Genomic DNA, 27837 nt, shown 5'->3' on the forward strand with positions numbered 1-27837 from the left:
TTTAATTTTTAAAAATATTGTCTTAAGAATAACTTATATAATCATATAAATTATTTATTATAAATATAATTTATTTTTCTAAAACTATTAATTTATAATTAATTTTAATTACAACACTATATATATATATATATATATATATATATATATATATATAATGTCAAATATATTTCTTTATTATGAATTTTAATTATATAAAATAAATAATTATACTAGATGTTCCACTCGCTAAATTGTTAGTTTAGAATATTTTACATTTGACATTATAATTAGAGTTAATCACTTATACACTTTCAGTGTAAAAACTTTTTACACTGACAACTAATTATATCTTTTAATTATGCTATATCACTGTAAATCACATAATTATAAGAGTATAGGTAATTACATAATTATAAAAGTTAATCACTTATACACTGTCAGTGTAAAAAAATTTTATACTAGCAACCAATTATATCTTTTAATTGTGTCATGTCATCGTTAAAAATAAATGTACTTACAGTGACATGACATAATTAAAAGATCTAATTGATTGCTAATGTAAAAAAAACTTTACACGTATATAATTGATTAACTCTTATAATTATGTGAGCAAAAAAGATAATTTGACAGTTGCACGCCACAATTTGTTTACTTTGAAAGAAACAAAAATGTGTTTCGCTTCTTCCAGACTTGGGGTTATTAGCAAGTGAGTAGAATCTGAAGTATTTTAAAATCGAACTCAATTAAATTTAATTAGGTTAGCTTATATAGATTTATAAGCGTTTTTTTTTAATGATTCAATTCAACTTGACTACAATCAAGTTGAGTAAATAAAAAATAAATACATTTAAAATTTTAAAACAAATAAAAAATAGAAAAAAAATATTTAATCTAATTTTAATATATGATTCAAAATATAAATATTATTACAATAATTATACATAAAAATCCACAAATATTCCAAAAAAAAATATTACGTGACTAATATAATAAAATTTAAATTATATAATAAGTAGAATTAAATTATTTTTTTATTCTATATTTTTTCAGTTTAATCAATCAACTTATTATTATAATATTTGGTGAAAAAGAAGTAAACTTACATAAATGTTGATGAATGTATTATGCATTGTGTGCAATATTTTTAATTTAGTTTAATAATTCTATTAATTTATTATAAGTCACGTTAATTAGGATTCATCAAGTATTAAATCTCTTGATGTGCATTGAGTAACATAAATGATCCAACCTAACTGGATGTCTCAACCTAATCCGCAAAAAAGTAATCGACTCGACTGATGTAAACTTAACTATGTGATTTATGTCACCTGTCAAGGTAACGCTGTTTATATAATTCTTCCACACTCATTTTACACGAGACTTCATTAAGCAACCTCTACAATCCGCCTGCTATTGATTTTTTTTTTTTGAAGATCTAATTCATATGTAAACTATTCATAATTTTAGTCAATAAAAATTGAAAGATAAAGCATTTTTTGTCTGCGCATTTTTCAGGCAACTTACCTTCAAAACTTGGATAAAGCTTTCTAAAGTCCTTACTCATTTTCAGATTAAGAATCGGAATATTTTATATCCTTTATCTAATCAACAGGAAACCTGATTATTAGTATTTGGTGTTCAACCATATAGAGAAATCTATTTTGAATCAATCGAATTTTCAGCAACTCCAATCAAGAAAGGAAAAAAGAAACCTATGAATCGTGAATGCTCCTTATCTTCTGAAATAAAATTAGATTAGAAAAACATTTATACAAAATTTTCCCAAATGGCAATAAATGATAGGAATTGATAATCGTTAATGTTTGTACAATTTTTTGCAATTGTCAAAACGGCGGCTGAATTTACAATCAGTCACTCAATGGTTGTTACTATACCTCCTCACACCCTCCTTACCTTCATTTGAACCAGGTGTTAGTAATTTCCTACTTATTTTTCAGCTATTTCTTTTCCAACTTTGCTAAAATGGTTACAAGTATACTCCTATAATTGCACTTTTTATGTACACAATAAACACCCCGAGAGCCCTCTTCAATCCCGGCAGAAGCAGAGTTCAAGATAATGAATCATCAGATTCAAAGACCAATTGTTCATGCGCAGCTATACCTCATCCATCTTTCGAAAAGGAATAGTGTCCCAATGCTGAGGCTGTCCAACCTTAAATAGTTACATCAACACGGGCTGTGAAAACATAACCATCAATGTTAGATGACGTGTATATGAAAAGAAAATTGTTGGGAGAGGGGGAAGAGAATTACCCCCAATTCTTGTATGCAGGGCTCCAATAGTTCAAGTATATGATACCCCGAGAACCCAAGCAGAGAAACTTATCAACAGGACAAGATACAGGTAAGCTATATGACTAGGCACTACAAAGCTTCCAGAGTTATAGATGCCTTGGTGAAAACAGAAAGTACAAACGGTGCTTCTTCGCCGGGGTGTATAGTAGTAGGGACTATTGTGTATCCCTTTGGCTCAGGTTCCAAAACCATTTCACATGATATTTCTCGAGAATTAACATAGTCTGTCCCACCAACTGATTCGTGCAGGTATATATTGAAAGCAGCACGTCTGCCACGAGTTTTGAGTATTCTCATACCGATGTAGAACATCAGTGAATCATGGCTCGATTGATAATTTCTAAAACCAGCTGTTGTTCTTGAAAATCCCACACCCTATAAATATGATGAAATGAAGTTATAAAGAAATTCAAGGGATATTTCCTTTTAATAAATGCAATACTAAATATGCAAATATCAATAGTACCTGAGTTAATGTAATAAATACATGAATTGGAAATGATGCATCTTGCCCAGTTGCAGTCAATCTAAACTGCGGATTTTGATTCCATGTATCATAATCCTGACACCCACCGGCACTGTAACCTCGCCATTGACCATGGACAGAATGGCGCATCTCTGATGGATAGACACGACAAATATATATTGATCGAAAATGAATTTGAAAATCTTGCCAGGACATCCAGAATATACCATCTTTTGACTGTCCAAAAAAGTGAAAATAAAAATTAAATGGTTACTTGATGTCAGCAAATGTTAATAACATTTGGTGAGAGCATATAGTCTGCTCATTCATAAAGAGACGCTAAGGAGTCAAGGCGTATGATTAATCCCCGACAGGAAAACATAGACAACTACCTGCGGAACATGCTTCAGCTTGTGCTTTATCCTATCTGTCCATTCAGGTGATGAGTCAGACCAGGGTCCATTCCACTCAACTTCATTGGCCCATGGATTTCGGATCTGAACAAGTTTATGACCATCCACCTCTCTTACCTAAAATTGAATGACAACAGAGATAATTAAGTATCATTACGATTGTCAAGGACCAACTCTCTGTAAGGCTTGAATTGCTGGGTGGTTGAGTCATGAATGACTACATATCAAATCACTCCCTCACACAATACAGTTCCACTCTACCACATGCTGAAATTCACTTTAAAAAAAATAGAAGGGCAGCATGGATCAAACTCCTGACTCAATCACAAAAGGCTTTTTTCCATGTCAAGGATCAACTCTCTTAAAGCTTATTAAGTTATCAGGTGAAGGTTTATGAATGGTTGGTAATACATCTAACAGTGAGATGATACTATAATCAATAAATATAAAACACTCTCCCATTACCTGCAGTATTGAGTATGCATGTCCTTGCACAATGCCACTAGAAGATATGTGCACATCTGAACCTGAAGGACTCCCTGTGCCTAGGAGAAAACCTTCTTGCTTGAAGCGCAATAGTTGAGACCACAACCTACCACTTGCAAGGTCAATCTGGGCTTCACCACTCCTCATGTCAATTTCCTCCCCTGCACCCCCTGTAAGATCCACCAGAGCATCCTGAACAAGCCCACCTTCTAGCGCTTCATAAGAGCCATGCAATTTAGCATATGCCTTCTCCAATATAGACACCCAAAGTTCATAAGCCTTCTTACTAGTAGCAAATGCAGGTTTACCCGGTAACTCGCAAGGAATCCAATCATCAACAACCACAGGGATCCACTCACCCTAGATATCATTAACAAAAATAAGCAAATAACTAAGATGCCAAAATAATATGAAATCATGGCATATCATATATATATATATATATATATGCACTAGAAATAACATGGAGCCAATATGACAGATGTCATTATCAGGTACCTCAGAACAAGAAATCATATATATAGAATATCCAATTTTAAGACATATTTTCAATATACCAAGTAAATTGAAGCAAGCCAAAGTATGCATCAGCAACAATGGACAACAGAGTCTTTATATTCTTATTATTCCATGTTATGTAAAGACACCCTTTGAAAGAGGATTTTTATTCTTACTAGCCCATGTTATGTCTTTGTTCACAAGCTATGCATCATTATAAACACAAATGAAACTCATCAAACATGTTACTGGCACCGTCAAGTCTCCTCTAGAAGTGGATAGAGATCATATCTTCTAAATCTTGTCAAGTGAACTGCAGGTGATTTGTATAAGTGATAAAATATATATATATATATATATATATATATATATATATAAGACAACTTGCTGTTGTAACCATAATTTATCCTCACAACTTCTAAAAAAAGACAAGTGAACTCTAGAATTGGATGGAGGTATAACCATAATTTATCCTCACAACTTCAAAAAAAAAACAAGAGGAAAGAAAGAACTTGCTGTTGTAACAAATTATCGAATATTTTCTATCTTATAATCAAATTCTATCATGAAAATTAATAATCGACATAATAGCGCCCCACCCCCAATAGAAGCTTAAGCTAAAACCTGATCCACAACCAGAGTTTGTTTAGGTTTAGCAGCTATACCAAGAGAACCAAAAGAAGACTTCAATTTGCTTAAATAATTTTTCCAATCAAAGGCCAACATCTGAAGTTACTAGCCTCTCTAAGAACATAGAAAATGCAAAACAAAGCTAAATAGCTACCAATTGAATAGTATCTTAATCACTAAGACATCATAATAGTTGCCATCTACTTGGAAAACATGATCCAGTTACAGCATGAAAAAGAGAAGTAAAAAGAGGTTGAGGTAAATCAGACTCTTTATATGCTTATTACCTGAACACAAAAGCGAACAGTATAAATTCCCTCCTCGTTGTACTCTGGAGTGATGATTACCTCTGATATACGTGAAACCTCTGTCAGAACAGCAACAGCACTCAAGAACCAACAATCGCCCAAACGGCCCTGTTAAATATACATAACTATGAACATAAATTGCAAAGCCCAAATACAATCAAAACATACGTGAACAAGCATTCATTTCCAAATCTAGCAAACGATGTGTCAAACATAAGACCTGACAAACATCTGAAGGATTTGGAGCTCCTGAAAATAAGCATGGATGACAGTCAAGATGGTTTTGTCTGGAAATTTCACCTGGCCTCAACCACTCAGAAACAACCTGTATATATGAAACAATACTAAGTTTGTAGCCAAAAACATACAGTAAACTAAACGTTAATAATAAAGAGAAGTACTTGTAACTTTGCAGGGGGGTTTGTCGGGTCCACAAACAATGAGTGATCATTGGGAGGAAATTCCTGATCTGTAAAACGTGTCTCCCCTCTAGCATACAAAGCTTCTTTGATGGCTAATTCTACAGATAGCATCCGCTGATTAATCTCATCTTGTGTTTCTATTCTAGGTTTTCTATACTTCCTTGAAAAGGAATCAATATCCACCACCATGCCATCACGTTCTGACCTTCTTTTCCTCCCACTAGAATACTGTCCATCCCAATCTACATCATCTCTGTCATACAAATCTACATCAGCAGGATCACTGTCCCAACCATCAACCTAGGCACAAAATGCAATAAGATTAGCCAGATGTGCAAAAATACAGCTTGTTATAATATTTGTATTTTTTAATTGTAAAGCAAACAGAATAGTATGATGATTAGTAAAGCATAAAAAAAAATGTGCTAGATGTTGGATCATTTGTAGTATTAGGAGGACATCTTATTCTGTTTATGTAATTTATATATTGTTTTCAAAATTTTGATAATGTCTTCTTCCATAGAATAAAGAGAGGTGGGAAAGGAAGAAGCAGCAACATACCCTAGAAGGTGAATCAGCCCACTGCCAATTATCTTCAGGGAAATCAAGTGCACCAAAGTCCGCTGAAGCCATTGCAGTATAAAGAGCAGAAACCTCGTCATCAGTTAAGCACCTTCCCCAGAGAAAAGCATCCATAATATGCATCTTAGATTCAACCCCTTCACTATCTGACCTACCAAATGCATCAATATCTGTTGGTGGTCTAACACCAACCCATACTTCTGTCCCCTGTTCCCAAATGCTGCTACCCACACACAATGGTAATCCATTCTGGTAGCCATCAAATCCACCATCTAAGTAACACGTTGCTTCACCTAGATCAGCATCAATTGTCATTGTTACAATATGCCACCTGCAATAATTTCCACCACAGAAACATTACAAACTACAACAATAGTTTACTGTGCATTGAAATAACATGGCCTAGACAGAACTATCCAAATAAATCATGACAAGCACTAGCAATTGAGCAAATACTATAAATACTTTGGTTCTCAAATCTTCTGCATTTCAAAATAGACTCGAGCAGTATATATTTCATTCATAGTTGCAAATTTACTATGCCAAAATAGCAAAAGTCATTCATATCAATCTTTAAAGGTAAATCTAGTTATCTAAAGCATTTTGAGAGAGCTGGCAGAGGGATTGAAATCTTTTACTTTTGAGTTCATAATAATTGATAAAACCATGAAACTTAATCTGGAGAGAAGAATTGCAAAACATGTAATAAGATTGAAACCATGTAAACACAACGCTTTTGGACTAAATTAGAATAAAAGAATGCTAAACTAAGATTTGTGATACACATCTGAAGACAGCCCCTTAAAATGTTGCTGACTTCAAATGTGAACCTGAATTTTAAAAAACCAAACATATGATACATAAAATAAAGAGAAAGACCAAACCTTCCATCTGCAATACTGGTTGCGCTAATACTCCACTCCTTTGCAACAGTTGTTTGCCTATCACCTTTTGTAATCAATCTAAGCCCAACTTGTCCAGCCTCAATACCTTGCTCAGATCCAGCCACAAGAATTTCCCAGCAAATCTTCTTCTGAAACTCAGTGCCCAAAAGACAAACAGGACCAGACTCTGGCTGAATCATCAATGCAATGGAGAAGCTAACTTTTTGACTTTGACATAAACCGGAATCAATTGGACCACAGTGCCTGCCACTGGCAGTTGGCTCATCATCAACAACACATATCGCACCTGCCACTCCTGTCTGTCAAAGATACCAAAAACTCACTGTTAAAAAGTAATCTCCAGAAGAGTTATCCTAATTAATTAAAATATGAAACCACAATTCAAATAAATAAAAAAATTTAGACTTTGGCAATCAAGTGTTTTATAAACCCAAATAAAAAATGAGTTCAACTTTCATATAATGACAGTGTAAGGGTTTTTATACTATCAATCAAGTAAAAAATACTTTATATAAGACTTAAAAAGTAATTATTACAAAATCAACAAATTTACGATACACGGTAATCTTTAGTTTGATGACAATCTGATAGAGTATGGGTGTCATAGGCCTGCATGTAGCTTAGCCTACTCTCTAATTAGTTATGGCAGTTGTTGAGTCTGTTACAACTGCGGTCAATCTATTCTAGCTAGAGTGCTTTAAGATACAGGAAGAACAAGAGAAGAGAAAGTCGAACGAAAAGTACTGGGAAATTCAAGAATTGTTGAGCAACTGTTAACTTGGGTTCCTCGCTTAAGCAAAGCATTATGGTCGCTTAAGCAAGGCTTGGCAGTGAGCATCCCTAAGAGAAACTGCTCAATCAGTGTACTCCATAAAAACTCGATTCTAAACAGGATTTCATAATAATGAAAAAAGTGACTCAATACATCCTCTGAATAGTCTCTAAATTCTAGCTATCCTTTAAGTTTTAACACAAGACGGTAAAAAACCTATAGACTATCAGTGCATTCTAATTAAATTCTAAAAAATAATTTTCAATCTTTCTTCCAATGAGTAATCCATCAGTCAAAGACAAAGGTTTGCATGAGCAGAAATTTTAAATATAGATGATTATTATAAAGAAAATCCAGTTAGCTGACATGAGCTGAAGAGTGGAATGAGTATGCAATAAATCAGAAGTTTACTGAATACTTTGGAAAGGAATAATAATGCAGCCACAAGGCCCCATGATCATTAATGTGTACGTAAGAACTAAGGAAAGGCAAAAGGAGCGATATACCAACTACCAAATCAGTTTTAGAAGAGAGAACTAACAGCCAACCTGGCACCATAGCATGAGGGAAGTGCAAGTGGGCTTGTTGTAAGGAGAGAGAATATAAGCCAAAAAGGGTGTGTAAATGGTAGGTTTGACTTAGGCTTGGGCTGGGAGGGACTAGACACTCTTGAAACAGTCCAGCAGTCTTTCTCATTTTTGTACCATTGTACACAGAATATACCAAGATCTGAATTCCCTTGATTCAGACCAGTTACTGGAATACAAATATTGTCATACTTAATTTCTTCCTTTATGTCATTCTTGCTTGCATGTACTTATCAAATAAATTGGTTTAATTAACCAAAAAAAATTATTCAAAAACATATCTGAATAACAATGTTATTATAAAATTAAGACTTTCTTTTACCCACACAATTCAAAAAATATATATTTGCCTTAAAAAGATATATTTGCATTTATTATTTCATCAAATGGACTTGTTTTGTTTAAAAAATTATTTCCATAAAATAACATCAGTTTAATCATTTAATTTTTAAATAAAATTCCATTAAATTAAAAGCTTGTTCTAAAAATATTTTACTACTTTAAAGACTCAGCGCTATTATTTACATACTTCAAAATAATAAGGGCTAATACCATAGTTAAAAATCAAAAATAAATATTTACTTCGTAATACATTTTACACTACAATCTTGCTAATTATTAAAAAACAAAAATGGTAACGGAAACCATTCCATTGTTAAGTATTAACTACATCACAGATGAAAAATAAAGAGAACGATCATTCCATTCCATGTCCCACTGCATTACATGCAAATATTGTTGTTCTCTTTAACCAATTCAATGGCTTGATCTGTGGTACACAACAGAAGACAAACAAATGGTTTAATATATGGTATGCTATTATTTGGGTAATATGAAGAGAAGGAATAACAGTGTTTTTGTTGAGGCTGATACAGATTATCTTGTGTGTATGCTATTATCTTTTAGCTTATAAAATTATTATTTGCCTATTTTAAAAAAAATCCCATTCCATGTCCTTTGCCAATTACCTTTCTATTCCCACTAGAAACCCTCTATTAAATTAAACAGGTTGTTAGTAAACCTGAAAAAAGATCCTACCAGTTGCCATCTGAATTCAAAATAAATATCAATGACAGTTAATGAACCTGAAGTGCACGCCGAGATAACTGTGAAGCACGAATCCTGCGAGCAATGCTTGAAACCCTCTCTCGAGCAAAAGAATCATCCAGAACAGAATCACCTCCAACAGCACGCACTGCCGCTGCCATGGCAGCAGCCTCTCTGCTGCTAGCATTAGGAATTGAGGAGAGCAGAGAAGCCTCTATCTCCTTCCATTTGCGTTCTTCTTTTTCAAGTAGAGCCTTCCTTCTTTCTTTCCCTCTCCCCTCCTCTTCACGCCTCTGCATGAAGACTTCCTCTTCCATCTCCTTTTCTCTTATGTAACTAGAAAATTCACACAGCAAAATATTTAGATGGAAAAAACTTCGTAAAGGTTTTACACAACATACATGTTAATGTCGTATATTCAAGATAGTACCTCTCCTGAATGATTTCAAATTGCCTGCGATCTTCTGGCATCCACTTCTTTATTTTCTTAGCACTTAAGTCAGAGAATCCAATGCTGTCAAGAAAGAGTCTCAATCGAACCTCATCCTGCCAGAGAAAATGAACTATCATTGTCAGAAGAGAAGAAAAAATTAGATATCATCCATGATAGGCAAAACAAGATATCCATTACCTGTGCTTGTTCTGCCTTAGATGTCAAACCAAGCAACAAAAGCAAATAACCACCAAACTTGTCCCACATGTACACCCACTCAGTATCAATGGCCTCTTCTAGAGCCAGAATTCGAGCATGAGCACACATTACTCTTCTGTGATCTACATCGCTGGTTGGCTCATGGCGAAATGTTCTTTGATATCTTAATCTACTAAAGAATGAACCTGCAACTAATTCTTCATTTCTCAAGCGGTCTCTCAATTTCATCACATCAGCTCTGGGAAGCACAAAATTCCCTGCCCTATCACGCATAATTGTGGGGTCTCCAATCAAAAGTGCAGCAGAACTAGCCGATCTCTGTGGTGCTGAGTAGGTTCCAGATAATGCATTTCTTGTCTGTAATGAAAGTAAATATAAACTTTCAGTTGAATTACATTGACAAATGAAGACTGGAGAGTTCTTTTCCAACATTAACATTCAATAAAGTAATCAACAGATAAAGGCAAACAGATTCATCAAAAAAATATGATGATCAAGATTAAAGAGAACTACACAAGCAGTTTAGTTAACACATTTCCATTGGTTTCAAGGTTAGTTATATTAATTGTCAGGGTACTACTCAGTGATGTTCCTAATTTTTTTTTTCAAAGCAAAGATGAATCCACAAGAAATAAAAACAGACTGATTGGTTGATGTAATTTTAATTTATTAACAAGTTTCTGATTCAAATGTAAATCTGTTTGCTCCCTGTTGAATACGAATCTAACAAATTTCTTCAGACATGTTTAATTGCTCAGAATGTGGGAAGCAGAGGGTTAAACAACAAAACAAACCAATAATTGAGTTTTAGATGGAGTGAGAAAATGGCATGAAACCGAGAGACACTTCAAAAGGATTTCAGTATATTCTGTAATTCAATTCACCAAATGAACTCTGGACAGAGTTCTCATCCTTATACAAACAGTTGAGAATCAGAAACAGTTGTTACTTTTTATCAAGTCTGTTGAAACAAAATTATCTGTTAATCTGTTGAAATAGATTTGGATAACAGAATTAACTAATTGTTACTAGTTTAACACATTGTTTCTGACACAGGCATTCAGGAAATTGTTCACAATAAAGTTTAGGTTCCAATGGGTTATTAATTCAAAAAGCAACAATTCAATCCGAAATAACATGTTTGAAGCACGTCCTCAAATAGAGTTGACAATGAAGCACTTTCCGAAACTGTTTAAAAAATACAGAATACTATATGATAAGACATGGACTAGCTGTTAAAACTGGAAAAGCATGAACTATTAAGCTAAATGATAGTGCAGAAGATAAAACAAATTTCTACAAAAGCATAATTTTTTTCCAAAACTCAGAATGATCGAGTATCAAGTACTATAAAATAAGTACAGTCATACATCAAGAGTGTATAGTTACAGAAGTATAAACTGCAGAACAAACAACCAAATTATCATAAAAACTCTGTTTCCATAAAGGAAGAGTTTTTCAAGCAACATACAACCGGGTAGAACTCCTAATACTCCAAAGTCCAAACAATGCTAATAGCATCAGCATAAGCATAAAATACAGATATTGGCACAATTGGGTCCTGCAATCTTGTCAATAAATCTACACACCTTTGTTGCTGATCTAGCAATTGCTTGAATGACAGTTTCCTTACTGAGGAAATGTACAGCATCTTCCATCATCTGTACATTATACAAATGTTAGAACTTCAATTAGAAGGTATTTTCAGAAGAAATAAGTAAGCACATTATGATTAGCCATTTTACGAGTTTTCTGGGTATAAAATGAATCCAATCATTTAAATTTTGAATTAGCTTAAATGTTCTGCATCGGTCACAAATACTTCACAGACCTTAAGAGTTAGGCAAGGACGAGATACAGCAAACCCAAATGAAACAACTAGAGTAATTGCTGATACAGCCGCACCAGCAAAGGGTGGATAAATCTTTAAACTTGCAACAACCCCCCAGCCTTCAGTTGCCAGGGCAATCCCATACAGCATGAGAAATGCCACACTATAAATAGCAGAAACAAACATTGGATACACAAAGTAATATATCAGATAACATGTAAATTCAAAAAAAAAAAGTCAACATATTTAAAAAACAACAATAATCAAATTTAGAGTGTGGGGATAAACCTGACATTCTTCCCACAATCTGCATGAGCATCATATACATACACTGGCAAAACTCGAGGAGAATATACAACAATGGGATTTGAAAGCAGAACCTGGGGCACAGAAAAAAAAAATCACAAAGGAATAAAACCTGAGTAAAACAAAGATGAACGAACTGATGAAAGCATTAAAGCATTTGGGAAACAATAACATGCTGCTTTTATATGATTGAAAACTAGAATGAGTAACTCACTGTTAATGCCCGTCCAGCAAGAAGAAAAAGAAATGAAAAATAACCAACTGATGCTCCAACAAATGGTTTACCTGGAAAACAAAAAACAGCAAAGAAAAAGATACTGTTAGCAGATCAGCCATTTTCTACTTAAGATATGTAATCATGCCGATATAATGGACTTGGTTAGCACCTTCAAACCATCCAACAAGAAATGCTGCCAAAGCCAACAGAAAGGCAAGGAAGCAAACAAAGACCATCTGTGTCCGGCTCAAATAAAAATTGTTTGATGCCCAGTGGTGAATGGCACCAATTGCTAATACCATAAGTAGAAGAACCAAAAGAAATGATACCCCTATCTGCAATAACGGGAAGGAAAAGGTTCAACCAAAGAAGTTTGAACATGGGACGGGAGAGTTAAATAGACATTGAATTCAACACACAGAATTGAATTGCACTTACAGTCCAAGGCTTGACAACAACTATCAAAGCTGAAATAGCACCAAGCAGAAGCAAAAGACCAATTATAACAAAAATATATACACCACGAGAAAGTTTCCAATCATCATCCTTCCTGCAAGTAGAAATTTTTAAAAAGTAACAGCTGTGTCAATTTACCATAAAGATAAATTGAAAAATACAAGAAAGTTTTACTGACCATTTAAGTAATCCACAGCAAAGTGACAGCACTGCTGGAATGCAGACCAAAGGAAGTAAAGCGGCTAAAAAATCACCCTTTGTTGGGACTTGATCATCCCTAGATTTGATAACTTCTAAATAAGACACACCACAAAATGCTACAAGGATAACTGCCGCCAGAGAAAGTTATATAGATATAGATAATTAGATATCATCAACAACAAAAGCAATCAGAGATTCATAATGAATGTGAATGTGTGTGGAACATGTGAACACAAAATCAGAAAATACCTGCAAAAAGTCCAATAAAGATGGCAGAAGAAAGTGAGAAACGATATGTTGCAAACCACGAAATTATTGGAAGCACACCAGTAACAACTAAACCAATTGCAGATGCCATTGCCCAACCAATAAAAACAGATGATGTGTACGGGGAGCCCATGATTTTTGGGTCAACATTCCATCCCTTGTATCTTAAATCATCTAAAGGCTTCACAGAAACTATTGCTCCCAAAGCCAGTACAGATCCAACAAATACTGACATAGAGATTATAAGAACAATGCCCTGTAAAAAGAAACAAGACAAAATTATTTACTGGAAAGAAATTTAACTTGACAGAAAAAAGTGCAACAAATGAATAACACACCTCCATCTATGCAATGAATTCATGAATTAAAATTTTCCATCTTACAAGTCTGATAAACTAGTGGATGTGCTTCATTGTAAATTAACAGCTAGCAAGTATTGGGTGAAGGTCATGACAAGATTGTATAATAAAAGTCAATCAAACACAGAAATTATTATATAATTACCGGATCAGACAATCCATCATCTTAAAATGTTACCAACTGATATTTCAGATAAGATGATGATGATGCTATAGTAAAGGACATCATTTCCGAGGCAAAATCTTCAGGATGGGAATCATGTCCTCTCTTGGTGCTCAGCTCATGATTGCTTTAGGGATTTCCTAGAGATTGAATTGATTTTATTTGAAAAAACCCAAGTCCACATCGATAAGAGATATGGCTAGAATAGAATATATAGATGAAGAGTAATCATCACCTTAAAAGCTAATTTTGTAGGATTAAGTTAGGTTCAATCCTACATTCTTAAGATAGTATTAGAATTTATCCTAGATCATTTTAAAAGGGACACCCTCCATTTTATCCCTTTGACATATTCTAACACATAAGGTTATCAATAGCGGATAACGGTCTATGGCGGTGAGGCCGAAAATCCTTTATAACTCTATGGCGGACGCCATAACGGGAAAAAAAAAAATACATCTATATATATATATATATATAGATATACTTATATACAAAGAAAACAACAAAATAAATAACAAGCAACAAAACTAAATTAAAAGCAACATAATATCAACTTAAATATCATAACAACAATACCATAATTCATTAAGAAAGGATTCAAAGGAGTAGGAAAAACTAAAAGAAGAAGAAGGATTAAAACTGAAAAAAAAAGGAGAATTAAAACTGAAAAAATAAAAGATAGAGGAAGATTAAAACTGAAAAGTAAAAAAAAGAGGATTAAAACTGGAAAAAAAAAATGAGAACTAAAACTGAAAAAATAAAAGCAGGAGGAGGATTAAAATTGAAAAAAAAAGAGGATTAAAACTGAAAAAAAAATGTTAAATTTTAAGTTTATCTATGTCGCCGGAGTTGCTCGCCGGAGTGCTGGGCCACCACGGTTCAAGTCGCCGACCAGCAAGGGGACCAAGGGACGGTGAACGACAGTGGTTAGGGGTAGTTTCAACTTCCGTAAGTGTTGTTCACGCGTCGTGGACCCATGGTTGCTCGCCGGAGTGGTGGGCCATCGCGGTTCAGATGGTCGGTCGCAAAGGTGATCGGAGAGCGGCGATCGAAGTTGAACGAAGGTGACCAGAGAGGTTTAAAACCTAGGGCAGATTGTGCGACTGTGCGTGACCTCTTCCAAGTGCAGAACTTCGCGCTACTGAGGGAGAAGTGAGTCGAGCCAAAAAAAAATTAGGGCTCACTCTATTTGGGCCTGTTTTGAAGCCCAAAAATAGGTTTTTTTATAAAAAAAAACCCTTCATGACCTCCATAAAGCTTCACGGCGCCATGACCATGGCGGGCGCCATATCGGAAATGGCAGACACCGCCATAAACCTTCATAAAACGGATGGCGAATGGCGGTTTGGACCTGAACCGCGACGTTTTTCCTTTATAACGGCGTTATAACGGATATTTGACAACATTGCTAACACATACCCTCAAGCTAATGCTTACTCAGCATCCAACCTTGATATAATTATTAAACAGATAAAAAGACCATAATCTAAAATATAATCCATATAAATGACAGCTGGACAGAAAAAATCAAGGATGCTGGAAAAGACAATAGGAAAAATGAAAGAAGAGCAGTTTGACATTATCTGGGCAAGGAGAAAACAATATTACTAGAAATTCATGATGCAGAAGACCATTATCGTATTTATCAGTGTTTAACTCCACTAAGTTCTATTTGAGAAAATACCTGCTCTGTATATCTTGTTTCCGCTACCAAATATGATATATTAGTTTGACATATAAAAGGGAAAAACAGATTTTACCAAAAACGGGAGGAAATTTTTTTTGTACTCCAGCAACAAAATACTAGTGGTCTATGTAGATTGTGACAGGCTAATTTGTTCAACACATATCATTGAATGCTTTCATCCGTTTGGAGCATAATATCTTTACATACAATCACACATTCTAGCAATGGATTTTTACAATTACAAAGTTATTATTTGTTTTATTTTTGTTATTTCTTTCTCAATCAGAACCTTGTTATTCAACTTAACAGTTCAAGGACTTAGCACAATTTCCCCACGACATATACTTTAAAAGCCAAAGACAACAAAAGCCTTATCCCACTAAATGAAGTTGGCTACATTATTAAGACACACCAGTAAACATAAAATTATACACACACGGAAAGGATAAGTAGGAAAGGCATTAGAACTAACCTCCTTTGTGCGAGGAATTCGATCATTTCCAGCACTTCCAGTACAATTTACACGGGGAACCCAAAATTGGTAACCATTACAAATCCATATGGGAATGGCAACAGAAAGGCATGCCACCATTAGTGGCACAGTCAAGGATAAACCGAGGAGAACAGAAGATTTGCTGCCAAAAATACGACAAATAGTTAATCAAAATGAATACAAAAACAAGTAGTTATGCTGGTGGAAAAAGGACATTCACATAGAACAAGCTAACTTACATGACATTGGATGAACTACATTACATGGTGACCAACAAGACTGGATTATAATGATGAAACCATTCAAAACAAAAATTTGGTTTGACTTTGTGAGGCCACTCTCCTAAATTTTAACAGGTTCTTATTATCTTGTATCATAAAATAAATGAAATTTTTATGTCTCACTTTGACATGTATTCTATTAAACATTTTGAGCCAATGAACATGAAAAAATCTTAAATGACATATTCCCTTCCTTGAATAGTTAATAGTTAATATCAACCAAATCCTGAGTATTTAAGTGGACAGAAAATTTTGAATTTTGCATTTTAAAACACTGTATATCAAATATTTAGAAGAGAATAGTTAATTGGACACTAGAATGGCTTAGCATTGTGTGACATTGCCTTGACACAACAGAAATGCTGTTGCTTCATGTTATTGTGAGGAGGCAATAGCAGTTTAAAATACAGGAAACTAGCACATTGAGATCCCATGTTGACTAGAGATATAGCCAATGTAATCCTTATAAGGCTTGGGCAGTCCTCACCATACAAGTCAGTTTTGTGAGAGGTTCAATTGAAGACTAAGCCCAAATTTTAAAATGGTTTCAAAATCTATCCTAAATGCAGTAGTAGGATACCCATATTTGTCTCTAAATGTTTATTTCTAGGTGTAAGGAAGGTTCTTGTTATTAGGGCACCAGCACCACATTTGTCTGCACTCCAAAATTTCAGTTCTAGGCATAAGGTGAGTGGAGATCACAAGCCCACCAGATATGACCAATGTAATTCTTATAAGGCTTGGCAGTACTAACCTTAAAAACTTATTTTGTAGGATTGAGTTACGCAATAAATCCAAATTATAAGATCAAACCAAAGCCCATCCTATAACAGTTTGGTACACTCGTATTTGTTTACAATCTAGATGTCTATTCCTAGGCATGAGGGAGTGACATTATTGGGCCCCTCACATTTGTCTAGTCTCCATATATCCATCCCTGGGCATGACTGGTTAGTGTTGAGATATCACATCAACTAAAAATATGAACTATGAAGTTGTTACAAGACTTGGACAGTCCTCGCCTTAACGGTCAATTTTTTGGGGTTGATTTACACCCTAAGCCCAAATGCTAAGAACAATAATAAATAACCTGTGTACATCGTGAGTACACAGTTAAGTATTCAATTGCAATGATAAGAATAAAAAAATAAGAAAATATATAAAAAAAATCATTATAAACATCTTCAGTAGAAATGAGATCAAAATTTTAAAGTATAAACAATTTTACAGAATAGTAGGACTTACCTCAAAAAGGAGAGCAGCAGTCCAACACAAGTGCTGAGTAGCCAAGCAATAAAACCATACTGAAGACAGTGGATTAGAGAGAGAGAATATGTTATTAGTTATTCATTTAGACTTCAAACAAATACTCTGTCAGAAATTATCCTGAAATAGTAATCCTTAACAGAATACGCAGCAACAGACATATATAGCAAGTCAAACAGAATAATTGATGAGCCTGAAAAGAAAACACAAGAGCTAAATGAAATCGCTAATTCTAGTTAACATTACAATCACCAAGTTAAAAGCACTCCCAAGGCAATCAGTACCCATGAGCTATAGCTACCCCTCTAAGGAAGGACATCGAGACAACAATTTTACTAGTAAGATTGTTTAAACCTAACCAAAGTTATTTTTAACTATTCCCGGTATTGGAAAAAACTCAAGTCCCACATCGACTAGAGATTAGGCAATTATATCGTATATAAGTGGAAAGCAACCCTCACCTTACAAGCAGGTTTTGTAGGGTTGAGTTAGGCTTAATCCACTATTCTAAGACCCGGGAATAACATTCTTGGTTATATCATTCCCAGAATCATATTCCTAGGAATACAATATCATTCTGTGACACAAATACCTCCTAAGTATATGGATCTGAAATTGGTATCATGATAGCACCAGTAAAGTTAGCCCTCTAATCTAAAGCTAATACATTTGCTCTATAAGAGTGTATTCCACAAAAGACTAAAACTGCCACACCAAAACCAAAAACATTATAAAGCAACAGAAGTACTTCCAATATTAAAAATTAGAAATTTACAACAATTAGTAAAATAGACATAGCATATATTAGTCAGCTCAGCAAGATAAAAAGTAAACAATTAAATTCATCCATTTTATCAGAACATTTTTGCTTTTTAATCCAAAAAAATACCAAGCCAGTACCTTCCTTGGTTTTGATGTCATTGACATTTCTTCTGCCGTAAGTGATCGAAGGAAAGCCATAATTGAACATATCACTGGAACCAATAGGAGTACCGCCAAACCAAACTCAAACTACAAACAATAAAGGTTCAGAAAATATCAAGATGAGCACTGTAACATTGGCAATTACAACCCCGAAATATAAAACAAATGAAAATTGTGTGGATGTGTATAATTCATTCATCCAAAACAAACCAGAAATGTTCCTGGGAGAGAGAGACTCAGCACTCACCTGCTGGTGCGTTGCATTAATAATTTTGATCGTTTTTGGACGAAATATGCCAATAATGATGGTTTCAAGTACGAAAATAAAACTAAAAAGAACCCATGCTCGTTCTGGAGTACCCGTAATGTGATGCAATATAAGTCTGCACAACTGAAGCCACTTTTCAAGCCCATGAAGCCTCAGTTCTTCAGATAATGAAATTTGATTAGGCATGGCATTGTCAACACTGGTATTATCAGTATTTTCATTATGATCTCTATCTGCATCCAGGCTACTCCTTTGCAACAATGCAAGGATGGTTGGATCTAATTCTAAACTTTTTTCTTTTAACATCATAGCAAAATTTGGATCCAATCCTTTATCCTGTAATAAGCTACTCAGCTCTCGATCACCTTGTCTTGTCCTTCTTTTCAGCATAGTTGCAATCCTAGGATCATTCAACCTTTCTTGGAAAGCAAGAGCCAAATTCATATCCAATGTTTGTTGACTAGCAGAGTTTGATGCACTAGAGTCATTCCCTTGACTATCAAGACCACTACTGGAACAAACCACCAAGGAATTATTGTGATCCAAATTTCTATCATCAGAAGTTCCAACTTCTGGCTCATGAACTGCTGAACGACAAGAGCTGCTATGTAATGCTAAACTTGACCTTCCACTATCTATGCTTTTATCACTATTGATTCCATCTGGCAAACTAGCAGTTTGACACAAGACATTATTCCAATTGCTCCCATCGCCTGCAGCCATACCCCTGCCAGCTTCAATGACATTAACAAGATTACCGGCTTCAACACTACTACTACGTTTCATACTTGAGCCACAGCCTTCAGAAAAGCTAGATGAACTGTTGTGCTCCTTTCTACGGAATCCTTCTCTCAGGCGAACTACAGTGCTTTGTAAGGCATCTCTCCTGGCAGCCAATGGGTTTGTGGCTGATAAATGGCGAGAAACAGCCGCTCCAAGCAGTACAGATGCCATAACAGCATAGCTGATACAGTGCCCTAAATACCTGTGAGATGAAAGTAGAACCAAGTCAACAAACCAATAAAAAATACATGCAAATGTGGTGAGAAAAAGGTCATTTGTTTCAATTTAAGAGACTAACCAGTATTGCACCCCAAAACAAATAAGAAACACACGAGATGTTCCAGCAATAAACAATGCAGCAACTCGACTATCAAGAAGTTGAAAACCATACAGGCAAGCTCCCAAATTCCAATCTACATGACAAGTACACAGAGCAAATCAAATAAACAGAGCTGAAAAAGTGCACAAGGATTTTTTTAACAATAATATAATAATATTATAATAAATAAAATAAAAACGAGCTAATTAAATCACCAAGAATAATAACAGCAACTGATGTAATTGCCCCAAGCCAGTTCTCCTCCTTTGCTGTTAGACCATACAAAATGGAGTATACTAACAGAACAAATAGTGAGCCAAGATAGAGCAGTACAAGATGGGAAGCCCTACAAAGACAAACAATAACAATAAGAACTTGAACGAAAGCTCAATGAAGTAGCATTATATTCAGAAAAATATATGAGAAGCAAAATTGGAGATTCATTATTCAGCTAAAGTAATTAGACCCATTAGTGAAATACATGGAAAAGTGGTACAAAAATAAGAGCAAAATAAATGTCAGTCTGACTAACAGCTAGTACTGAATGCTATAAGAATGCCTTACAATTATTTTGTCAACAATGAGATCAAGACATAAAATATACCTTCTAGATTGACGAGGATACAACTCATTAGGGTCTGGGGGTTCAGGTAAACATGCCACAGGACCTACTTCAATACAATCAGAATAAGCAAATTTGTATGCCCTTCGCACATATTCATCCACATCCAAGCCATTCCCTACAACGAAAATGGTTATAATAAGAATCAAATAATGAAAAATGAAACAAAAACAAATCGAATTGAACCAAAAGCAGTAAGTACAACAGGAAACCATCTACATCATAAAGGAACATCATCTATTACTATTAGAATAATATCTACTGTAGTTATAAACACAATGAAGAGTACCAAACTAAAAATGACTGTCGTGTATATAGGGACCAAAATAACTATATTCTTGGTTACTACATGACAGTCATTTCTAAATCTGATCCTTATATTAATGGCAATAAACAGCAGGAACAACATTGAAAAGGATATGAATAGGAGCTGATTGAAAACTTTCCTCACAGAAAGACTACATTGAAAAAGAGTATCGTGTACAACAACCAAAAACAGATAACCATTAAGAAATCAGGAATAGAAATTTGTAAATGAACTGAGTGATTTGAAAGCATACCATTAAATACCATTCTGCAAATAAATAGCATGTTGATTGCTAAAGCAATTGCAGAAACTCCAAAAAAGAAACCAGAAGGAGAATAACGGTCAGATGCTCGTGACCCAGTTGTAACATATACTGCACAAAGTTCATATGCACAGAGTAGAGCAACAGCCAAAAGGAGGAGGATTGCAACAGCCCCTGTCAAAGAAGAATGTGGATATTGGCTATAGCAACTATAACATCAAATAACATGAAAAAGAAACTAAATAAACCAAATAAGATATCCAAACAAACTACAATTTTACATAAAACCAAGTAAATATACTTTCCATGTCTAATCTGTATATCATCACTGCTTCTTGGCCATATCATTCACATAATACAAATCTTGGACACTGAAAAAAGCAACATTGAGGGAAAAAAAAAGTTGTGCAACTGACAAAAAAGTTTCCATCAATAGCTTTGACAGAAGACTAATATAAGAGCATTTTCTGTTGCTTGTTCTATTATATGTAATAAAATACCCATTTATAAACAACTTATTTCACTGGTGTTCACTTAAATGTGTTCTTCCATATTCCCAACTACAAAAGGTTATATGAGATAGTTCATATTTATTCTCTGGTCCTTCCTCTTGGTTCAGAAATCATGTCACTCCACTAATTGAATGGGACATCTTCTCATCAAGATGACAAGCAGTGATTGAAGAAATATTTGGCTACAATATAGTGGAACAGAGGAATTGATGAATAAATTACCCTTCTTGAAGGCAAGTTCTCCATTGGCTGCAAATATATTTATATTGTTAAAATTGGTCCAAATGGTTAATCATCTTAAAGAATGACTAATTCACAAAGACCCACACTCGAATCTTTGACCTAAATAAAGGACATACATTGTCCACAGCTCCTAAAATAACCTGTCTCTAAATCTTTTTATATGGCTCTCTTAATGAACTTTATACCAAGAATGCCTTTCATGGACAATTACAGGAACTAAACTATGTACAGAGCAACTGCCAAGCATAGTTGCAAAGGTGTATTCTTTAGGACCACTATGTTGATTACAAATATCTTTTTATTGCCTCAAATAGACTCTTCAAGCTTGATGGGTCACTCTAGCATTGTTAAGCAACAGATTGTTCTCACTTTTCATGAAGCAGGTTGCCCAATTTAATGTTAAAATCACTACACTTCTCAGGTAAGCACATATTTGGTTGCACATGTTAATGAATTACAAATAGTGATCATCATAGCATTCATTGCTTAAAAAGTATAAATAGTATTTGTCAACTTTGAACCAAAACTAGGGAAAACACTGGTATTTCTTGGGAATTGAAGTTACTCAATCAAAGGTCCACATTACTATTTAACAACCAGTATGCCTTAGACATACAACGGAAACATGCATGTTGAATGCTAGACCTATACCCATTGATAATCCCAGTGTTTATCTCCTGATTTGCAATATTAGTAAGTGTTTCATAATTAGGGCCATCCAAGTGTTAGATGTAAAACATGCCATATCAATCAAATCTTATATTATTCAATGATTCTTGTTCTATTTTACATCTTTTCACTTAAACCCTATCATTTCAACATTGTAGCAAGGCAATACCATCCGTTAAAAACATGATCGAGGTATTATTTTTAGTCAATTTCTAAACTGTGAAACTTCTTTGTTTGGCCCCTTTGAAGATGAGGCCCTAGGCAGTTGCCCACCTTGACCGTGCTCAGGGCCGCCAAAGACCACCTGCCAACACATCCAGCAACTTTTTGACCAAATTTTCTTTAGACCAGGTTTGCACTGATTCCATTAAACCATGTGCAATTTGTTCCATTTTACTAATGAGAATGAAACAAATTTAACCTCCCTCCTCTGTTCACTTTTCGGAAAACAGAATACATAATCATCACATCCAAAGGCTGTCAATAGCTCAAATGACGGAAGATTGTTGACAGAAAACAATCCACAACAGTTATACCATATATAATCTCTATCTAAGTTACAGTATTTAGAAATTTTGGCTTCATATTGAATAAATATATGAGCTTAATAATAGTGAACAAGACACAAAGTCAGTTTTGTTAAATAACAAAGGCCGGAAAATACATACTTGAGCTTTGCCACTGAGTTCTCCACCACAGCATAATTGAATAAAATGCCAATAGAAGAGCAGTGCCAGCCATAATTACAGCCAATCCAATCAGGTCTCGACCCAATATTACAATCAACCAGGAGCCCCACATGATAAGCACCAGAATTGGAGAAACAACAACAACCCATGCAGAAAGATTCAGGAAACCACAGAGCAAATGGAGTTGAGGACCTTGCAAGATATTTGGCCATTTCCGAGCAAAGATCCAACTGGAAAGAGGCACAAATAAATAAAAATTAAGATGCAAAGAAGCCCAAAACAATGCCAGAAATTCAGAGTACTTTAACTGCATGACAAAAGCAGCATAAAAATAACTTGCATTTCTTCTCAAAATATATGTTATGGGACAATAAACAAAGAGCCATCAATGTAGCAAAACTTTAACTAAATTGTTCTTGAAAAGCAGTCAGCAGAGCAACATTATGTGTCACATTCAACAATCCAGTTGCTATCACTGTGGATTCATCAAATATTTTTAAAATAATCATAACAGATCACACATTAAAAAAAAGAAGTGCAATTATCAATTTTCTGTAACAGGTATAGAGATTAGAGACTCCTGTCAAATAAAGTCGATCAAATCCTAGATATCCAAAAGGGTCTTAATTAGATAGAATATTGAAATTTGTAATATTTTTAAGCCAATAACTTTATTTCCTAATAAAAATCCATCAATAATATCAACATAAGCTATGGAATATGGATTGCTAATTTGCTAATCACAAAAATAATATATATTATATATATATATAATATTCAAATTCAATTACAGAAAAAGTAGTCAATTTCCTTCTTTTTTTGCTTTCTTTCCCTAAAATACAATTGTGCTGCACGACAATGATAAATTCATATTTCTTTCCTTCCACCCAATTATACCACTAAAAAGCTCAGAAAATTCTATTTAACAATATAACAAACCATATACACACACAAGAAGTCTGACTCAGGTAGAAAATAATTTCACCTCAACTTTTATGAGACATCCTTTTTTCCTTAGCTTCATAGGTTTCTTTAAGGGAGTGTTTAGGTCAAACATGCAATGGGATTGCATTATTTTGTCAAGGATCAACTCTCCCGAATGCTTAAGCTATTAGGTGAAGACTTGTGAATGGCTTTATGTCTAAAAATCAAACACAACCCCTCGCACAAGAGCCTTTAGGCTTGACTTTCAAGCATATAAAATGTACAGGTCTATCTTGTGCTGAAATTTAACTTTTTATTAAAACGAATAAGGGTAGAAAGGTTTGAACTTCTTTCATAGATTCTCTAATATCAAATTAAAAATCAAATCACTCAAAAGCTTAAGCAATTTGGTGAAGGCTCCTAAAAGGTTTTATATCCAACATAGCCTTTTGAATAATGCATTTTCTTGTTTCTTTTTCCATCCATTGTTATCGCCCTTTTTTTAGAAGGATTCCAAATCCTTGTGATTCGTACTTTACCCTTAAATGAATTTGAGTTTTATCCAATCAAAGAAAAAAAATTCAATGAGGATCTAATTCGAATATTCCTGCAGAATTCAGATCCCTAAAGATGCAAGTAAGAGCCAAAAGGGAAGTCCAGCGTATAAGATCCCACAATTGGGGAAGATAATGAATTGATATACACAACCCTACCTCCTTCAGGTAAGATGTTGTTTCCTTTACTAGAACAACAATGACTACAAAATTGCTAGGCAGCCACCTTGTCGTTGTACTAAGGCTTACCCCCCAAAAAATAAGTGAATAATCCGATGAAATTTGGACAACTAACACTAAATAAATTTTGGATAGTACTTTCAATGCAAGACAAACACCAAGGAGGCATTCAGTAGAAGAGAATTTTTTTTATGCCTAAAAATCATGATTCCAAAGAGTCATAAATCCCGGTAAACACGATTTCTAAGAATGATTAAAAAATGTTTGATTGGTCATAAATGTTTTTGAGAAATATTTATATATGTTACATGGGAATTAAACATTTTTACTGCATTAAATAAGCTTATAAAGGTAACGTGATTTTTTTACGCAACAAATCTTTCATTCTAACTCGGGAATTAGATTCTCACCTCCCCCAAGGGAACAATTTTGTGAGAAACCTATGTAAATAACATTCCCGGAAACGTTTACTAGGAATGTTCTTTTCTAAATAATAAACCAAACATGGAAAACTAACATTCTTGACTTTAGATTCTTAAAAAAGTCAAAACTTTCCAAGTTTCAAACGTCCCCCAAAGGTGGAGAAATGCCAATAAAATGGAACTATATACCCCATCCAGCAAACCTTCCAAAATTTTATGCAATAACCATTGCTTACCTTTAGAGGAAGCGGTGACGTAAGAAATGCATATATTTGGGAAATTAATTTTCAATAACTCAAATGAGTTGCAGCCAGACAAAATGTGCAGATTTTTTACATCGACAGATACAAATATCAAATGAACATGTGTACTCTCAAATTTAAGATATTCCTTAAACCAGGCTATCATTTCTTCAGATCAAGACCGTTGTTAATTAAGATTCCAACATCCATACTAAAATTATAAACCTAATATATAAGGAATATAAGTTTCATGACAATTTCCACAACTCTATTCAGATAGACCTTTTTTCTACAAGGAAACAAATGGAAATTCAGTTAAGCACCCATTTTAGCACAAAACATCAATAGATACAAAAGGATATTTTCTAAGATGTCGATAAATATATCACATTGAATGTTTAAAGTTTAAGGTGCTCATTTGGCACCAATCCCACGAGTAAAACATCTACTTGTAACACCAGCCATTACGGCTTTACCGACACTAGGCGTTACAGCTTTACCAACACGATCTTCGCACAGAATCCGACAAAATCATTTAAAAATAATCACAAAAGCAAAAGACAGCAAAGCACTCAGTACAAGGAAGCAACAAACTCATAACCTCCAACCAATTTCCCATGTAAAGAATTCCCAAGTTACCGGCTCGAAAATGGCACCAAACCGCCACACTTACCAGAACATCACAAAAACCCAATAACTACCCAAACAATTCACACTTAATTCCCAAATCGTTATACAAATGTAGCTCATCCATTACACATTTCGGCGCAGTACACAACAGCCAATGCCAGTCAATATCAATCACTTCAAATTTCAAAACAAGTACCAATTTAAGTAACAAAAAACAATACTGCATAAAAATCCAACAGCATTTACAGTTTAGCATGACAATCCAATCTCGAAACAACAAGCTCAAAGTACCAAGTCCAAATAAGTAAACAGATTCAACAACAACAGAGAATCTGGATGAGATACCTATAAATTCTCCAGGGCCTCCAGTTCACAGTCCAGAGGATGAAGAACGAAGCCAAACCTAAAACCGAGAAGAGGATCCCGCAAATGACGCACGCGAGGAGAAGCGCACGGTCCATGCCTCTTCCTCCTCCTCCTCCTCTCAAACAACGCGCATGCACCTAATTACAAGCACAGAAAAAGTGACAGTGATGATTGCGATGATGCATGGAAATGCCGAAACGGAATGAACAGTAGCTTGGCTTACCTCACTGTTGCGAAGTGAAATGGCAGCTGCATAGTGGCGAATTCAGCGGAAATGAGGCATGGCTGAAGCAGCTAGGGTTTGGGAGTGAGAATTGAGGAACGCTAGGGTTAGTAACAAGGAAAATTGCGAGAAGAAAAAAGAGAATGAAAAAGGAGAAGAAGAAGAAGAAGAAGGGTTTGTAGTTTCGTTAGGTTCTCTCTCACACTCGGATTGTTTTGCCAAGGGAAACGGATTAGTAAAGATTAAAACCCTACTCTGCCCCCTTCTTCTCTTTGCTCAACCCACTGTCAACTCAACTATGTCAAGTAAAATAAATATAAATAAATACAATTTCTTTTTCTTTTTCTCTTTATTTATTTAATTTATTCGTGTTTACACACCAGCGACTCACTTTTTCAACACTCCTTCGTCATTTATATATTTTTTTAATTTTATAAATATAATAGATCAAATATAAATAATTTATTACATTCTTTGCTGCTAATTAAATATTTGCGTTAACAGTGATTTTTAATTCATGTGCTTTTATTCTAACTTCTTGTTTTTTAAATCCCAAGTCTTCTAAATTATTGGAACTCCCAGATTCTCATTTCTTTATCACTTCACTATAGATTAATTAGATAACAATCGAAGATTTTTTGGTTTATTTAAAGATGCTCCTGTCCTAAGTTATATCATTAAGAATGTTGTAATTAAATGTTTGTTTAAACACGCTGGTATTAATTATGATTTGACTATGTGTCAACCATTGAATTATGGATAATCTTTTGTTTCTTATTTGTTAAGAGTATTGAGCTTTCAATATTATCTAATCAAACATCTAATTTTATTTAAACCACGGATTATTATCTATAACTTTCATAAAATATAGTTTTTATTTTTGTAAAAATAACACAAGTTCTCTTCTCGTGCATTTGATATTCCCAATAATAACAATAACAACCACCTTTCAATTACTAATATGTGTTGTTTTTCTTTTCATTTTATTGTATTCCAAAATTCTCTCTCATTAATTGATATCTCCACCTTCATGTAATCACATTTTTCTTTTTTATTATTATATTATTCATGCATCTACTTTAATGAGAAAATGAAAATGG

The 27837-nt window shown here is 34.3% G+C and overlaps 1 protein-coding gene across 1 annotated transcript; it reads right to left on the reverse strand.

The window, feature by feature from the left end:
- Positions 1-1748: 1748 nt before the first annotated feature.
- Positions 1749-27030, reverse strand: DEK1 (calpain-type cysteine protease family). The gene is made up of 32 exons (XM_020357322.3): positions 26738-27030; positions 26494-26651; positions 23176-23426; positions 21075-21257; positions 20497-20632; positions 20108-20238; positions 19872-19986; positions 18770-19775; positions 18499-18609; positions 17578-17636; positions 16031-16193; positions 13329-13602; positions 13057-13207; positions 12861-12972; positions 12592-12757; positions 12420-12490; positions 12188-12279; positions 11900-12062; positions 11658-11729; positions 10048-10425; positions 9847-9962; positions 9455-9752; positions 6990-7309; positions 6085-6436; positions 5503-5823; positions 5322-5426; positions 5081-5209; positions 3645-4025; positions 3159-3296; positions 2767-3003; positions 2259-2675; positions 1749-2181 (listed from the first exon to the last, which is right to left on the reverse strand). The coding sequence occupies exons 2-31, from the start codon at positions 26607-26609 to the stop codon at positions 2370-2372; spliced, it is 6453 nt and encodes a 2150-aa protein (XP_020212911.1). The 5' UTR covers positions 26610-26651; positions 26738-27030; the 3' UTR covers positions 1749-2181; positions 2259-2369.
- Positions 27031-27837: the final 807 nt, after the last annotated feature.

The sequence above is a fragment of the Cajanus cajan genome, chromosome 2, assembly GCF_000230855.2.
Source record: "Cajanus cajan strain Asha chromosome 2, NIPB_CcT2T_4, whole genome shotgun sequence".
Classification (NCBI taxonomy): domain Eukaryota; kingdom Viridiplantae; phylum Streptophyta; class Magnoliopsida; order Fabales; family Fabaceae; genus Cajanus; species Cajanus cajan.

Coding starts and splice junctions, on each gene's coding strand:
- DEK1 (XM_020357322.3), bottom strand. CDS start 26,609: ATGGACCGTGCGCTTCTCCTCGCGTGCGTCATTTGCGGGATCCTCTTC. Junction 19,987..20,107: donor AGTTGCTGTTATTATTCTTG/GTGATTTAATTA, acceptor CTTGTCATGTAG/ATTGGAATTTGGGAGCTTGC. Junction 12,280..12,419: donor TTGCTGGACGGGCATTAACA/GTGAGTTACTCA, acceptor TCTGTGCCCCAG/GTTCTGCTTTCAAATCCCAT.